The sequence below is a fragment of the Jaculus jaculus genome, chromosome 19, assembly GCF_020740685.1.
Source record: "Jaculus jaculus isolate mJacJac1 chromosome 19, mJacJac1.mat.Y.cur, whole genome shotgun sequence".
Classification (NCBI taxonomy): Eukaryota; Metazoa; Chordata; class Mammalia; order Rodentia; family Dipodidae; genus Jaculus; species Jaculus jaculus.
In genome coordinates, this window is record NC_059120.1 from 40,301,965 (window position 1) to 40,318,336 (window position 16,372).

At 40.1% G+C, this 16,372-nt stretch overlaps 1 protein-coding gene across 1 annotated transcript in view; it reads left to right on the top strand.

The window, feature by feature from the left end:
* The window catches only part of St7l (suppression of tumorigenicity 7 like), a 102,720-nt gene extending 92,417 nt beyond the window's left edge, over positions 1-10,303 (top strand). The window contains exons 13-14 of the mRNA XM_004658984.3: positions 550-642; positions 9,935-10,303. Of these exons, the coding sequence (XP_004659041.2) occupies positions 550-642; positions 9,935-10,113 (272 nt within the window). The 3' untranslated portion in view covers positions 10,114-10,303. The remainder of the gene's footprint in view (positions 1-549; positions 643-9,934) is intronic.
* The last annotated feature ends 6,069 nt before the right edge of the window (positions 10,304-16,372 follow it).

Consider the following 16,372-nt stretch of genomic DNA (forward strand, 5'->3'; position numbering starts at 1 on the left):
CGCCAGCATTTAACAATTTCTTCTTTGATAACTCTGCAGTCAGTAGGCAGATTTTCTGTAAAGGGCCAAATAGTGAACCCTTCAGGCTTTCCAGTCTTCATCACCGCTACCCAATTCTTACAGCATAAAGCAACCAGAGAGTTGGAGCAATGGCTCAGCAGTTAAGGTGCTTGCCTGCAAAGCCTAACGACCTGGGTTTGATTCCCCAGTACCCATGTGGAGCTATATGCACAAAGTGGCACATTTTTTATACTTGTGGAGTTAAGCCCATGGTTGTAATAAGAGTGAGGCAAGGGAGAACCCAAGCAGTCTCATGCAACACTCCCATTAGTTTTACTCTACTCAGCTAGACCACTGCATAAATCCTATTCTTGCCCCTATTCATTCTTTGTTTTCTTTGTTTCTTTCATCTAAAATGCCTCTTAATAAAGAAGAAAAAATATTATGTGAAAATTTTATGAAAATATATCTCCGGAGTAGTTTTGATTTCTAGCATAGGATGATAAATGAGACAGAACTGAATGTTAATGTGCATTTTTTTTTCCTCAGCTTTTAGAATGATTCCATACCCATTAGAGAAAGGACATCTATTTTACCCTTATCCCAGCTGCACAGAGACTGCTGATAGAGAGCTATTGCCTAGTAAGTAAAGAATTCAATTTTCTTAAACTTACAAGTAATTGTTTAGATTACTGTTAGATTGTTTTCTGTATTAGTCACCTTTTTGTCACTATAATGAAATACCTGACATGGGCTACTTATAAAGAAAGAGATTTATTTAGGTTTCAGTTTGGAAGTTTAAAAGTACAAAGGGCAAATGTTCCGGCTCTGTAGTGAGTCTGCCCCTGGGCAGCATCACCTCCTGGAATGGGTACAGTATCAGGAGCATGTGTAGGAATAAGCAAGTGATTATATATGGAACCATATGAAGACAGAGAGACAGACAAGCTAACTTCCCACAATCCTTTCCAACAGCCTCCTCACATTTGACCCAAGAACCTCCCACTAGATCCACCTCCTAAATGTTCCATTTCCCCCTACCAGAAATTTTGATAGGAATTGTATTGAATTTGTAGGTCAGTTTGAGGAAAAATGCCATTTGGATATTATTGGCCCTTCCCAATGAAGTCTATCCATTTTTATAGATTTTTTTAATCTCAGCATTATTTTATTACTTTTTTATTTAAAAAATCAGCCAGGTGTCATGGCATATGCCTTTAATCCCCACACTCAGGAGGCAGAGGTAACACTACAGGGTGAATTCCAGGTCAGCCTGGGCTAGAGCAAAATCCTGTCTCCAAAAAACAGACAAACAAATAAAAAGTTTGTATAGGTATGTATGAGTGTGACAGGATCTCTTACACTTCAAATGAACACCAGATGCTTGTGTCACTTTTTGCATCTTGCTTACATGGGTGGCTTGGGAATTAAACTCAGGCCAGGAGGTTTTGCAAGCAAGTGCCTTTAACCACTGAGCTGTCTTCCCAGCTTCTCAGCAATATTTTATAGTTCTTACACATTTAAATTCATTCCTAAGTTATTTGTTCTCTTTGACTTTACAATGGTTAGAATTGTTTTCTAAATTTCATTTTCATGTTGTTCATTGCTAGTATGTATGCAATTAACCTTTTCCCTCTTCTTCCTCTCCTTCTTCCTCCTCTTCTTCTTGATTTCCTTGTCCCTTTCTTTCTTCTTTTCAGTATTGGAAACCAACCCCATGGCTGTATGTATGCAAGGCAAGTGTTCTACTATGGAACCATGCCCATGACCCTGAATTCTGAATCCTGATCTTATATTCTACAGATTCAGTACAATCCTATCAAAATCCCGGGTGGAGGGCTGGGGAGATGTTCAGTGGGTAAGAGCATTGCACCTCAAGCCTAAGGGCTGTGAGGGTCTGAAACTGCCTGAGTTTGATTCCCAGCACCCACCTAATAAGCTGGGCATGGCTATACATACCTGTGATCCCAGTCCTGTAGGGTGGGCAGAAACAGGAACTGGTCAGCTGACCGATTAGTGAGAGACTCCATCTCAAGGAAACATGCTGAAAGAGTGACAGAAGGACACTCGATGCTCTCCTGGAGCCTCTGCATTGTGCACCTGGAGTGCGTGCATCTACACATACTCATATGCATACACTGTCATCTATCCCCACACATGTACACCTCATACACACAATCCCTGGTGTAATTTTGAAAAAAAACCCTAATATTTATAGGGAAGTGTAAAATAGCCAAAACAATCCTTATAAAGGAAAAAGAGGGACTATACTTCCCAATTTGGAGAGCAAAGAAGTAGGCGAGCCAGAAGCATGCAGTCTTATGACCGTGGAGTGCTCTAGTCTCACCCCTCGTGTCGGAAGCTGGGGTGTAGCTGAGTAGTAGAGTGAGTCCCCAACACGTGGGAGACCCTGGGTTTAGATTCTAGCATTGCCCCTCTACTGGACAAAACAAAGCCAAACTTTCAAAGAACAGTCTAAAGTTTGTCTTAGATACCTCATTGCCCACTCACTTCTTTTCTCTGTGAACTGGTAGAATTCTGTTCTTTTCTTTTTTTATGACTTCAGCATGCCAAAGGTTATAAACACTAGCACCATATTCCTTATATGATTTAAACCTATGCCACAATTTTTGTAAGACTGAGCTATTAGCACCAAAGCCTAGGAAAGTTGCAGTTTTACAACCATCAAGTTTAATGAGCTGAAAAGTTTGAATAGGTGAAAATTTAGGAGAGATCAGCTGGGTGTGGTGACGCATGTCTTTAATACCAGCACTTGGGAGGCAGAGGTAGGAGGATCACCATGAGTTCAAGGCCACCCTGAGACTACATAGTGAATTCCAGGTCAGCCTGGGCTGGAGTAAGACCCTACCTCAAAAAATCAGGAAAGTTCATGTCAAATTAAGTATGCTGATGGTGTTCTTCTTGGGGTCATTATTTTCTGTCACTTGCTAAAATAAGAGGTCTCTTCTTTTCTGGAACTCTCAATGTACTCCTTGATCTCTTGCAAGACTAGGATTCTCTTTATTCTTACTGCATATGACTGTAATGTTTGCCTTAAAAATGATAACCAGCAACTACTATTTGAGTTAGTCTTAGTATTGATTTTTTGTTTTGTTTTTTCAAGGTTCACTTTTCACTGTAGCCCAGGCTTATTTGGAACTCACTCTGCAGACCCAGGCTGGCCTTGAATTCATAGCACTCCTCCTACCTCAGCCTTCTGAGCACTGGGATTAAAAGTGTGCGCCACCATTCTTGGAAAGAGTGCTAACTTTTTTTTTGTTTGTTTTTGTTTCTGTTTTTTTCAAGGTAGGGTCTCACTGTACATGTTTTTACTTATTTATTTGAATGGAGGCACCAGAGCTTATTGCTATGGCAGATGAATGCCAGACGCATGCTCCACTTTGTGCATGTGACTGGGGAACCAAACCCAGGCTGGCAGGCTTTGTGAACAAGTGCCTTTAACCAAGGGCCATTTCTCCAGCCTCCCATAATAGTATTTAGATAAAGTCAAAGTATATAATATATAAATAACAAATATCCAAGGCCTTTCATGGGTATAAATAATAGTCACTTCAAACTAGCCTCAACATAAATAGAGATTCTTTGAAAAACCATCAGGTTAGCCGGGCATGGTGGCACACACCTTTAATCCCAGCACTTGGAAGGCAGAGATAGGAGGATTGCCATGAGTTCAAGCCGACCCTGAGAGTACATAGTTAATTCCAGGTCAGCCTGGGCCAGAGTGAGACCCTACCTCAAAAAAAAAAAAAAAATCAGGTTATTTGGGGCTGAGGAGATGGCTCAGCAGTTAAAGGTGCTTGCTTAAATAAGCATCAGTTTATTGAACCCAAAAGAAAGTTAGAATTAGAACTCAGCAGAGATTATGACCAGAAACTAGATGACTGTCAGGATTACCAGGAGTCACTTATATATCTACCTCTGTATCCAGCTGCCCTTATTTATTTATTTATTTTTCTTCTTAAAAATTTTTTTTGTTTATTTTTATTTATTTATTTGAGAGTGACAGAGAGTGAAAGAGGCAGACAGAGTGTGAGAGAATGGACACGCCAGGGCCTCCAACCACTGCAAATGAACTCCAGACATGTGCGCCCCCTTATGCATCTGGCTAACGTAGGTCCTGGAGAATCGCGCCTCGAACCGGTATCGGGTTTCACGGGCAAGCGCTTAACCTCTAAGCCATCTCTCCAGCCCTATTTTTCTTTTAAAAATATTTTATTTTTATTTATTTATTTGAGAGAGAGGGAGAAAGAGGCAGCAAAAGGGAGGAAGGGAGGGAGAGAGAGAGAGAGAGAGAAAGAAAGAGAGAGAATGGGCACACCAGGGCCTCCAGCCACTGCAGACAAACTCCAGACACAAGCACCACCTTGTGTAGCTGTCTTATGTGGGGCCTAGAGAGCCGAACTGAGATTCTTTGGCTTTTTTTTTTTTTTTTAGATTTTTTTAAAGATTTTTTTAGATTCTTTGGCTTTGCAGGCAAGTGCCTTAGCCACTAAGCCATCTCTCCAGCCCTATTTACTTATTTGGAAGCAGAGAGAAAATGGGTATACCAGGACCACCTTCACCACAAGTGAATTCCAGACCATATGTCACTTTGTACATCTGGCTTATGTGGGCACTGGGAAATCAAACCCAGGCCATTAGGCCTTGCAAGCAAGTGCCTTTAATGGTTGAGCCATCTCTCCAGCCCTCTTCCATCTTCCTCTTTTCAGCCTGGGGTCTTTTCACAGACACATGGATAACATTTGTATGTCTTCATGTCAGATAGTCGGTCCATCTTACATCTAAACTTCTAGACCTTTCTTAGATCTCCTAGGTCCTTCATTTCATAGACACACAGGTAAATCTTTTATTTCACAGACACAAAGATAAATATGTCTTCAGCTTTTTATACTTACTTGTCTTCAGTTCATACAGCTGGTATCTCTTACATCTAAACTTCTAGATCTCTCGTAGACCTCCAAGTGTTCATGCCTGGACCATTAAACTGTGTTCCACAGACAGGATCAAGTTGGTTTTTTTGGGGGGGGGGTATTTTTTATTTTTATTTTTGTTATTATTATTATTATTATTTTGGTTTTTCAAGGTAGGGTCTTGCTGTAGCCCAGGCTGACCTGGAATTCACTATGTAGTTTCAGGCTGGCCTTGAGCTCACAGTGATCCTCCTACCTCTGCCTCTGGAGTGCTGGGGTTAAAGGCAGGCACCATCATGCCTGGCTAGAATAAAGTTGTTGAAATAAAATTGCTGGAGGTCCTGATATTTCTTTCTCTATATCTGTTACAAAAGTGATTAAGGAGTTATCATTTTCTTGGTAGCTGAAGACATCCTGTCCAAGATTTGGATTGCTAAAGTAAGCTGTAGAGTATGAGAAGTGACCCAAGGATAGAATCATGGGACACAAAATAAAGTTCCAAGGAATTGATGGCATGAAATTTCATGAAGGAGTGGTCAGAGACAAAGTGAGAGCTGGAATGAGATAGCCTAGAAACTAAAAGGAGGAAGAAATTTCCAAGTGAGGGGTATCAGAGCTATTAGGTAAAGCAGTTACTATGAAGAGTCTGTTGACTTTGGAATCAAGAGGTCATTAGTGAGAGACATTTCATTTTCCTTCCTAGGGTGTGGCTGATAATATTTTTTCTTATTTTTTCATTTAAAAAGGAAACAGGGTGGGGAAGTAGCTTAGTGGGTAGGATGCTTGCCCAGCATGCACAAATCCCTGTGCCCAGCACCTCATAAACTGGGTGAGGTGGGGCACACCTATAATCCCACACTAAGGAAGTAAAGGCAGGAAGATCAGAGAAATTCAAGGTCATCCTCAGCTGCATAGTAAATTCGAGGCCTGCCAGGGCTACATAAGACCCGTTTTCAAAAATGGAAGAGAGATAGCTGGGTGTGGTGGCACACGCCTTTAATCCCAGCACTCAGGAGGCAGAGGTAGGAGGATCGCTGTGAGTTCAAGGCCACCCTGAGACTACAGAGTGAATTCCAGGTCAGCCTGGGCTAGAGTGAGACCCTACCTCGAAAAAAAAAAAAGCAAAACAAAAAACAAACAAACAAACAAAAAAAAACGGAAGAGAGAGATGGGATAAAAAGAGTTTATCTTAAAAATAAAATAGGAACAAAGACTTTCATGGAGCCGGGTGTGGTGGTGCACCTTTAATCCCAGCACTTGGGAGGCAGAGGTAGGAGGATCGTCGAGAGTTCGAGGCCACCCTGAGACTACACAGTGAATTCCAGGTCAGCCTGAGCCAGAGTGAGACCCTACCTCGAAAAACCAAAAAAAAAAAAGACTTTCATGGCAAAGGAATAAATCTTTAATTATGGAACATCAGTATGCAATGTATTATGCCTGGGTATGGTAGCACATGCCTATTACCCCTGCCTTTAGGAAGCTAAAACATGATTGAGTTTGAAGCCCCCTGGGCTACATGCAGAAAGGCTTTTTGTTGTTTTGTTTTTGTTTTTCAAGGTAGAGTCTCACTGTAGCTCATGCTGACCTAGAATTCACTATGTAGTCTCAGGGTGGCCTCGAACTCATGGTGATCCTCCTACCTCTGCTTCCCGAGTGCTGGGATTAAAGGCGTGCACCACCATGCCCAGAAAGGCCTTATTTTGTAAAGTAAAAATAACAGGAGTTTTATTATCTCAGGATACAACATTTAGACTAAAATAATGTCCTCCTTGTTTAAAGTATTACTAATGTAAGGCTAACTTTGCATATTAATATGAATTTAAAGTTATTTTGGGGCTAGAGAGATGGCTTAGCAGTTGGTGCTTACCTGCAAAGCCAAAGGACTATGGTTCGATTCCCCAGGACCCATGTAAGCCAGATGCACAAAGTGGTGCATGCATCTGTAGTTTGCAGCAGCTGGAGCCCCTGGCATGCTTATTCTCTTGTTCTTGTTCTTGTTCTCTCTGTCTCTCTCTCAAATAAATAAGTAAAAATAAAATAAAAAATAGAATAAAATAAAATAAAATGTTATTTTCTTATGTCAGAGCCATAAGCTGTAAGACAGAACAGCTTTCGGGCAAGCCTTTATTAGTTCTAATTCCATAGGGGACAACCTCCAGGAGGTGGGGTTGAGGGATATGCTGGAGGATTTTGATTATACTATATGCTCTTGCAGTATTTTTCTGTCTCTGACTATGGTAGATGAACACATTTTTAATAATGTAGAATTCTAATGCCCAGGAGTACTTAATGGTTTTTGTTTTTAATTCTCCTTCAGCCTTGATATGACTTATGGCATTCTGGAATTTGCTTATAGACCTCATAAGTTCAGACTTGAACTGTTCCCCCTCGTTCACATAGCTACTTTGTCGTCTTTTATGCCTCCTGATAAATTTTTCTTTACAAGCTAGTGATGAAATTTGAACTTTCGTTCCAAGGGAGTGAGTGTTTCTGTACTAGTCAGTCATCCATTATATTGATGTATTAGCCAAACAATGACTGACAAATGAATCTACAGGAAGCAATCCAAAAAGAAATAATTGGGTCTCTTGTACAGTATAAAAATCTCATATTTTAGGACTTTTCTTACAAAAGGTATGCAATTTTATAACTTATAAGATGAAAATAATACAATCTATCTGTTAGGGTTATTTAAAAAATAATAAATGAGAACTTTATAAATCTTAAAATGCTGTAGGGGTTACTTAGTATTAATTTTGCTGTCATACTTATGCCTTCTGAAATACCAGAGTTTGTTTCTTTTGGTTTGCTGGAAGAAGTCAGCCTCTCATGGCTGAGGGATGGGACAAAAGGGATTACTGGTTCTTTGGATACTGACAGAACAATATTGTTTATAGTTTCTAATGTTTTTCACTTGCAAAAACTTTATTTTTAGCAGAGTGAGAAACCCTGCCTCAAATGAGGTGGACAGGCAAGAATGGACCAGGAAGTTGTCCTCTGGCCTCCAACTCACACAAGCATACTTGAGCATGCATACACACAAATAAATAAATAATAAAGTTAAGGGCTGGAGAAATGGTTCAGTGGTTAAGGCACTTGCCTGCAAAGCCTAAGGACCCAAGTTTGATTCCCCAGTAACTACATAAAGCCATATGCACAGGTTGGCGCATGCATCTGGAATTTGTTTGCAGTGGCTACAGGCCCTGTCGTGCCCAATCTCTCTCTCGCTCTATCTGTCTGTTCCTCTCTCACTCTCTCTCTCTCAAATAAGTAAACAAATATATAAAATAGTTAAAAAATAATAACAAAGTTAAATGTTTTTTAAAGTTCCATTGTATTTTTACTTTAAACATGGCTATTTTACTTTAAACATGGAAATTTTCTAGCTTTTTGTTTTGTTTTGTTTTTGAGGTTTTTTTGTTTTGTGTTGTTTTTCAAGGTAGGGTTTTGCTATAGCCCAGGCTAACCTGGAATTTACTATGTAGTCTCAGGGTGGCCTCGAACTCATGGAGATCCTTCTACCTCTGCCTCTTGTGCTGGGATTAAAGGTGTGTGCCACCATTCCCAGCTTTGTTTTGTTTTCTTTTCTTTCTTTCTTTCGTTTTTTTTTTTTTTTTTTTGAGGTAGGGTCTCACTCTAGCCCAGGTTAACCTGAAATTCACTGTGTAGTCTTAGGCTGGCCTCGAAATCAGGGCAATCCTCCTACCTCTGCCTCCTGAGTGCTGGGAATAAAGGCGTACGCCACCACACCTGGCAATTTTCTGGATTTTTAAAATTAATTTGGTCTCCAGTATATACTTTCTGAGTATAGTATAAAATATATAAAAATGCTGTAGCTATTGAAGGAAACATTTTGTGTGTGTGTGTGTGTGTGTGTGTGTGTGTGTGTGTGTGTGTGTATATATATGGCCTCCTATGTTAATCATTATGTTAAAAAAAAAGTAAAATGTATAGCTGACCTTGGTTCTGCCCTGAATTAGTCTTCCCTTATTAATGCAGGGTAGTACGTCAGAGATTCTCAGGTTGGTGTCTGGCCTTAGCAGTCACCTTCCTGCACTAATGAAGTCAAGTAACTGACTCTCAGTTTAACTCTCAGTTTAAATTTATTGAGTGCCTACTATGTGTCAGGCACCATAGTAAGCTCAGCTGTATAGTATTATTCAAGTATTTTCAACTTTTGAATAAAACTGTTAATGAAATCTGTAGTTACTAGAAAAAATACTTGATTATATAAAGCTGATTTAAAAAAATAAGGCAGGGACTCAGCAGATAAAGGCACTTGCTTCCAAAGCCTGATGGCCTGAGTTTGATTCCACAGCCGGATGCACTAAGTGGCACATGTGTCTGGAGTCTGTTTGCAGTGGCAGAATCCCTGGCATGCCCACTCTCACTGTCTCTGTCTACCTCTTTCTTTCTGTCTCACTCTTAAATGAATAAATAAAATACATTTTAAAAATAAGGCAAATAACTTCACATATGACCAGAATTCTAGAGCATTGGTTTTCTATTTCAGTTTTTACAGTGCTTAATGAAATTTCACATAGCAAGCACGTTAATAACAGGGTGACGTTGTTCCCCATGGTTCTAGGAACTCTCCCATGGCATGCTTGTCCTTTATCTCTGCATTGCTCTCTGAGCTTTCAAAGAACAAGAGCTACTAACAACTCACATTTCTTCAGTGCTTATACATTTCATTATAACAGCTCCATAGCAACTTCTGCAGGGTTCAGTGCACAGCTGGCGAGTGACAAAAGCACCTCAGAGGTCTTTCCCACTGGGCCATCCTTGTCTCAGGCTTCGGCACAGTCTTCTTACTATGCAGATACGCTGTGGAGGCTGGAATGAGTAATGGGTAGCTTTCTTCTACCTTGTTTGGCTAGCGAGTTCCTGTTGTTCTCTAATGATATTTTTAATTTAGAAAAATAGATTTAATTTGAAAAAATGAAACTGGTTTATGCTGTATTTTGAAATAAAGTTCACCCCTACCTCTTCTTCCTTTGCAGCCTTTCATCATGTTTCTGTTTATCCAAAGAAGGAGCTTCCTTTTTTCATTCATTTTACAGCAGGACTCTGCTCTTCTACAGCAATGATAGCCTTTCTCACACACCAGTTTCCTGAAATCATGGGTGTTTTTGCTAAAGCTGTAAGTATGATCTCAAAGACTTGTGTAGAATATTTATAAAACACCACAAGAAACGTTCTCAGATCTGTTTGCTCTAACCCCAGCCAAGCAGTGAAAGATATTTGTTATAGTAAATGACAGAAATTGATTTGTAAAGCTATTAACTTAAATATGTCAGAATGACTTCTTGGTGATTAAATTATACTTCTGTTGCTTAAAAGTTTAAAGAATACAATACTATAACATAAAATTGGCCTTTGTAATTTTTTTGGTGATTATTAACACAACATTCATTTCCAGCTAAAGAAAAATCAAACTGTTCTTTACTATGAGGGCATTTTCTTTGGCATTTTAAAACTGTTCTTAAAAAAATAAAAATTAGGGAGACATGGTTTAGTGGTTAAGGCACTTGCCTGTGAAACCGAAGGACCCAGGTACGATTCTCCAGTACTCATGTAAGCCAGATGCACAACGTGGTGCCTGCATCTGGAGTTCATTTGTTGTAGCTAGAGACCCTGGTGCACCCATTTTCTCTCTCCCTGTCTCTCTCTTTCTCCTCTCTTTCTCTGTGCCTCTTCCTTTTTCTCTCTGTCCACCTTTCTCTCAAACAAATAAATAAATGTTTAAAAATTAAAAATAAAAGTCCTTATTTTATAAACAACCATCTTGGTGTTTTCATTTAAACAAAATTATAAGTTTTAAGGATTTGCTGAATTAAAAAAATATTTTTATTTTATTTATTTTCAAGGAGAAAGACAGAGAATGGGCCTAGGGCTTTTAGCTGTTGCAAATGAACTCCATATGTATGCGCCACTTTGGACATCTGACTTTACATGGGTACTGGGAAATTGAACCTGGGTCATTGGGCTTTGTAAGCAAGCACCTGTGATTTGCTGATTTTTTTCCTTTTCAAATTTTTATTAACAACTTCCATGATTGTAAACAATATCCCATGGTAATTCCTTCCCTCTCCCCACTTTTCCCTTTGAGACTCCATTCTCCACCATATCCTCTCCCCATCTCAGTCACTCTCTTATTTTGATGTCATGATCTTTTCCTACTATTATGACGGTCTTGTGTAGATAGTGTCAGGCATGGTGAGGTCAGGGATATCCAGGCCATTTTGTGTCTGGAGGGAGCACGTTGTAAGGAGTCCTACTCTTCCTTTGGCTCTTACATTCTTTCCACCACCTCTTCCGCAATAGACCCTGAGCCTTGGAAGGTGTGATAGAGATATTGCAGTACTGAGCACTCCTGTCACTTCTTTCCAGTGCCGTGATGCCTTCTGAGTCATCCCAAGGTCACTGCCATCTGAAAAGAGAAGATTCTGTACCAAAAAGTGAGAGTAGCATTAATATAAGGGTATGTACATTAAGAGAAGTGCTTACTGGGCAGTTTGATAAACATAGTATATACATTTAGCCAGACAGCAGCAGGGTTCGTGGCTACCCCTGTATTAAGTTTTCAGTATTAGGGATGTATTGCCTTCCATGGAGCGGGCCTCCAGTCCAAGTAGAAGACAGTTGGTTTCCACCATGACAGACAGGCCACTGTTGCACCCTTTGATTCATTTGGCCTGACTGGCCAAATATAAGGCTTGCAGTGTCCACTGTTGAGTATCTTCACTGTTGGTATCTCTTTCTCCCATTGAACTGCATGCAAAATGGCTTCTTCCAGCTTTCTGTCAGCTGGTCTACATGGAGATTATTAGCTGAGTTCCGGCAGATTTTTCAGTGACCTTACAGCCCAAGTATGTGGAGTCTTCAGCAATAGGGTCTTACCATCTATTCTTGGTGGGAAACCAACAGCCTTGGCAATGGCCTATAATGTTTTGGAGGTATCAGGGACCTCCCTGGACAACAACTCACTGGAAGGTATCCCAAGGGATTTGCTGATTTTAACTCAGGGGTGAAACAGGGATGGAGAGTAAGTAGGTATGCTGTGACAGATAGGACATTTGCCCTGGGTACAGAATGTGCTTCTTCTAGGCCCAAAGGTTCTCCCAGTTGTTCAATCAGCATGCTTTTTTTTTTTTTTCCCCCGAGGTAGGTTCTCACTGTAGCCCAGCCTGACCTGGAATTCACTATGTAGTCTCAGGGTGGCCTCAAACTCATTGCGATCCTCCTACCTTTGCCTCCCAAGTGCGAGAATTAAAGGTACGTACCACCATGCCTGATTGTTAGCATGGTTTTTATTGGTTCCTGCAGTCTGGAGTATAGAACCTTGTGGAAGCCTTTAGTTTAATTTTTACTCTTTAACTTTGAACTGCTTCCCCATTTCTTGACAGGACTTATTTTTAAAAAGGGTATTCCTGTTTATTTTTCTACACAAAGCCATTAATTCATGTCACTTATATAAGTAAAATTACTATAGATTGTTTCATTTGAGTCTCCAAGTCTTTTTAAAAATACATATTTTAGCCTAAGGAGATGGCTCAGCAGTTAAAGGCACAAAGCCTTCCAGCCTGGGTTCAGTTCCCTACTACCCATGCCAAGCCAGATGCACACAGTGGCCCATGTATCTGGAGTTTGTTTTTCAGTAGCAAGAGACCTTAATACACCCATACTCTTTCTCTGCTCACAAATAAATAAACAGAAATATTTTTTGTTTATTAGAGAGAGATGGAGAGAGAGAGAGGATGGATACACCTGGGCCTCTAGCCATTGCAAACGAACTCCAGACACATGCACCACCATGTGCATCTGGCTTATGTGGATATTTGGCAATCAAACCTCAGTCCTTAGGCTTCACAGGCAAGCACCTTAACTGTTAGGTCATCTCTTCAGCCCTAGAAATATAAATATAAATATAAATATATCTCAATCACACACACACATATACATACGCACACACACACACACACACATATATACACATATACATCTGCATATATGTGTGTGTGTGTGTATATATATATATATATATATATATATATATATATATATATTTTTTTTTTTTTTTTTTTTTTTTGGTTTTCAAAATAGGGTCTCACGCTGACCTGGAATTCACTATATAGTCTCAGGGTGGCCTTGAACTCATGGTGATCCTCAAACCTCTGCCTCCTGAGTGCTGGGATTAAAGGCGTGCACCACCACGCCTGGCCTTAGAAATATTTTAAGTGCATATTTATATTTCTAGGGATAAAGAGATGGATCAGCAGTTGAAGGTACTTGCTTATAAAGCCTGGGCTCAATTCCCATGTAAAGCCCCATGTAAAGCCAGATGCACAAAGTGGCCCATGTATCTGGAGTTCACTTGCAGCTGCAAGAGACCCTGGTGTACCCATACTCACTTTCTTTCTTTTCTTCTCTCTCACAAATACACAAAGAAAAATTTTAAATAAATAAATGCATATTTCTTATACATCATTGCATGTTTACCAGGTAATAGTTAAAAAACCCCAACAATGCTGCTTCATTATCTAATAAGTATAAACTTATACATTGAGATCCATAAGAAACTAGTTCTTGTTTGGTAGTGTTTTTCTATATTTTTCTCTCTATGCCTCTATTCTAAGACTTTGTCCTCACAGTTCTTTTTTAGCCATAAGAATAGTTTATGTTGTGCCTTACATGGTAAGAGCCCTGTTTGCCTTTTCCTCTGAAGGTCAACCGTATAGTGTGTTATGGTGCTGCTGGCTGTAGGCCTAAGAGTCTGAGTACGCGTTTGATTCTGGGTCAAGCTTTAAGAAGAATGACCTCCCACCGTTGTTCGGGGAGTAGAGATATTTGAGTTGGAAAGTGACTATTCTATCTCCTCATGGTGTAAAAGGAAGCTTGGTGATTAGACCATGACTATTGTTTGTAGTGGGGCTGATTGGGGAGTGAGTGCAGCTCAAACTGAAACGACCTCACTGTTTAATCCATCATGAGAGAAAAAAAAAAATGGACTAGAAAGAGAATCCCATCCATTTAAAAGCTAAAGAAGGGCTGGAGGGATGGCTTAGCCATTAAGGCATTTTGCCTGCAAAGCCAAAGGACACAGGTTCGATTCCCCAGGACCCACATTAGCCAGATGCACAAGGGGGTGCACATATCTGGAGTTTGTTTGCAGTGGCTAGAGGCCCTGGCATGCCCATTTTCTCTTTTTCTCCCTCTTTCTTCATCAAATAAATAACTAACTAAATTAAATTAAGTATTTTTTAAAAAGCTAAGGAAGAAGAAAACAAAAAAAGAGGATAAAACAAAACAAATCCAGTGTAATTGTGTAATTAAAAGATACAGGAGGGCTTGAGGGATAGCTTAGTGGCTAAGGCATTTGCCTGCAAAGTCAAAGGACCCAGGTTCGATTCCCTAGTACCCATGTTAGCCAGATGCACAACAGGGTGCAAGTGTCTGGAGTTTGTTTGTAGCAGCTGGAAGCCCTGGCATGCCCATTCTCTCCCCCCCTCCACTTTCTCTGTCAAATAAATAAAAAATAAAAATAAAAAGATACAGGAAAAGTCAGGCATGGTGGCACATTCCTGTAATCCCAGAACTCAGGAGGCAAAAGTAGGATTGCTGTGAGTGCAAGGCCACTTTGATACTACATACTGAATTCCAGGTCAGCCTGGGCTAAAGCAAGACCCTACCTTGAAAAACTAAAAAGAAAAAAAAAGATACAGGAAGAAACTAGGAGAGATGGTGTTTTTTGTTTGTTTGTTTCTGAAGGCAGTAGAATAGGAAGGAGGCGAAATATAATAAGGAGAGAGATCTAGAATATGGACTGGAGATGTAGCAACTGTTAGAAGTGTAATTCCTTGAAGTACTGGCTACAGTTAAAGTAGGCTGTACTTGAACACTCTGTCTATCAATGTGCATGTACAGTAACTGCCTTTACTGAAAAGGTCACAGTAGTACCAGAAGAGCCTTTAAGATTACATAGCATACGTTCCTTAGCAGTCTTGAGAATGAAGAATTACATATCTCAAAGTAGAAGTTTCTTTTTTAGACCAAAAGTTACACTGTGATTCTGCTGACGTGTAATATGAAAAAAGAAATGCTGACAGTGACTGTTTCCCACCATGTTGTAGCCCTGCAGTCTTTATGTGTGTATCTTAATCCCTAAAAGCTAAGCACTTACTAATAGTACCTGAAGGTCAATATTGGCATGCTAGATTTCCAAGGATAAGTCCCATTTAAGATTTAATGGGGGCTGGAGAGATGGCTTAGCAGTTAACCGCTTGCCTGTGAAGCCTAAGGACCCCGGTTCGAGGCTCGGTTCCCCAGGACCCATGTTAGCCAGATGCACAAGGGGGCGCACGCCTCTGGAGTTTGTTTGCAGAGGCTGGAAGCCCTGGCGCGCCCATTCTCTCTCTCTCTCTCTCTCTCTCTCTCTCTCTCTCTGTCTTTCTCTCTGTGTCTGTCGCTCTCAAATAAATAAATAAAGATTAATTAAAAAAAGATTTAATGGAAACTGGACATGAATAGACAGTCTCCAGCTTATAAACACAACATAAATGTCTTTTTTTTCTTTTCACAATTTTTATTAACATTTTCCATGATTAAAAAAAATATCCCATGGTAATACCCTCCCTCCCCCCCCCCACACTTTCCCCTTTGAAATTGCATTCTCCATCATATTACCTCCTCATCTCAATCATTGTACTTACATATATACAATACCAACCTATTAAGTACCCTCTTCCCTTCCTTTCTCTTCCCTTTCTATCTCCTTTTTAACTTACTGGCCTCTGCTACTAAGTATTTTCCTTCTCATGCAGAAGCCCTGTAGCTAGGATCCACATATGAGAGAGAACATGTGGCGCTTGGCTTTCTTTGCCTGGGTTACCTCACTTAGTATAATCCTTTCCAGATCCATCCATTTTTCTGCAAATTTCATAACTTCATTTTTCTTTACCGCTGAGTAGAACTCCATTGTATAAATGTGCCACATCTTCATTATCCACTCATCAGTTGAAGGACATCTAGGCTGGTTCCATTTCCCAGCTGTTATAAATTGAGCAGCAATAAACATGGTTGAGCATGTACTTCTAAGGAAATGAGATGAGTCCTTCAGATATATGCCTAGGAGTGCTATAGCTGGGTCATATGGTAGATCAATCTTTAGCTGTTTTAGGAACCTCCACACTGATTTCCACAATGGCACAACACAAATGTCTTGACAGTAGGCAAACAGCAAGGAATTAGAGGCCTACTTTCCACTTCACACTTCATTTATGTGGTCTGTGCACTAGAAACACCATTCCCATCTAGACATTTGTTAAGACTCAGAGCCTTGGCATCACTGCACACCTCCTGAGTAAGGGTCTGCGTTTTAACAAGAGCCTCAGGTTGCCCTATATGCCTATATGTCCTAAAACTCGAGAAGCCTTGCTCTA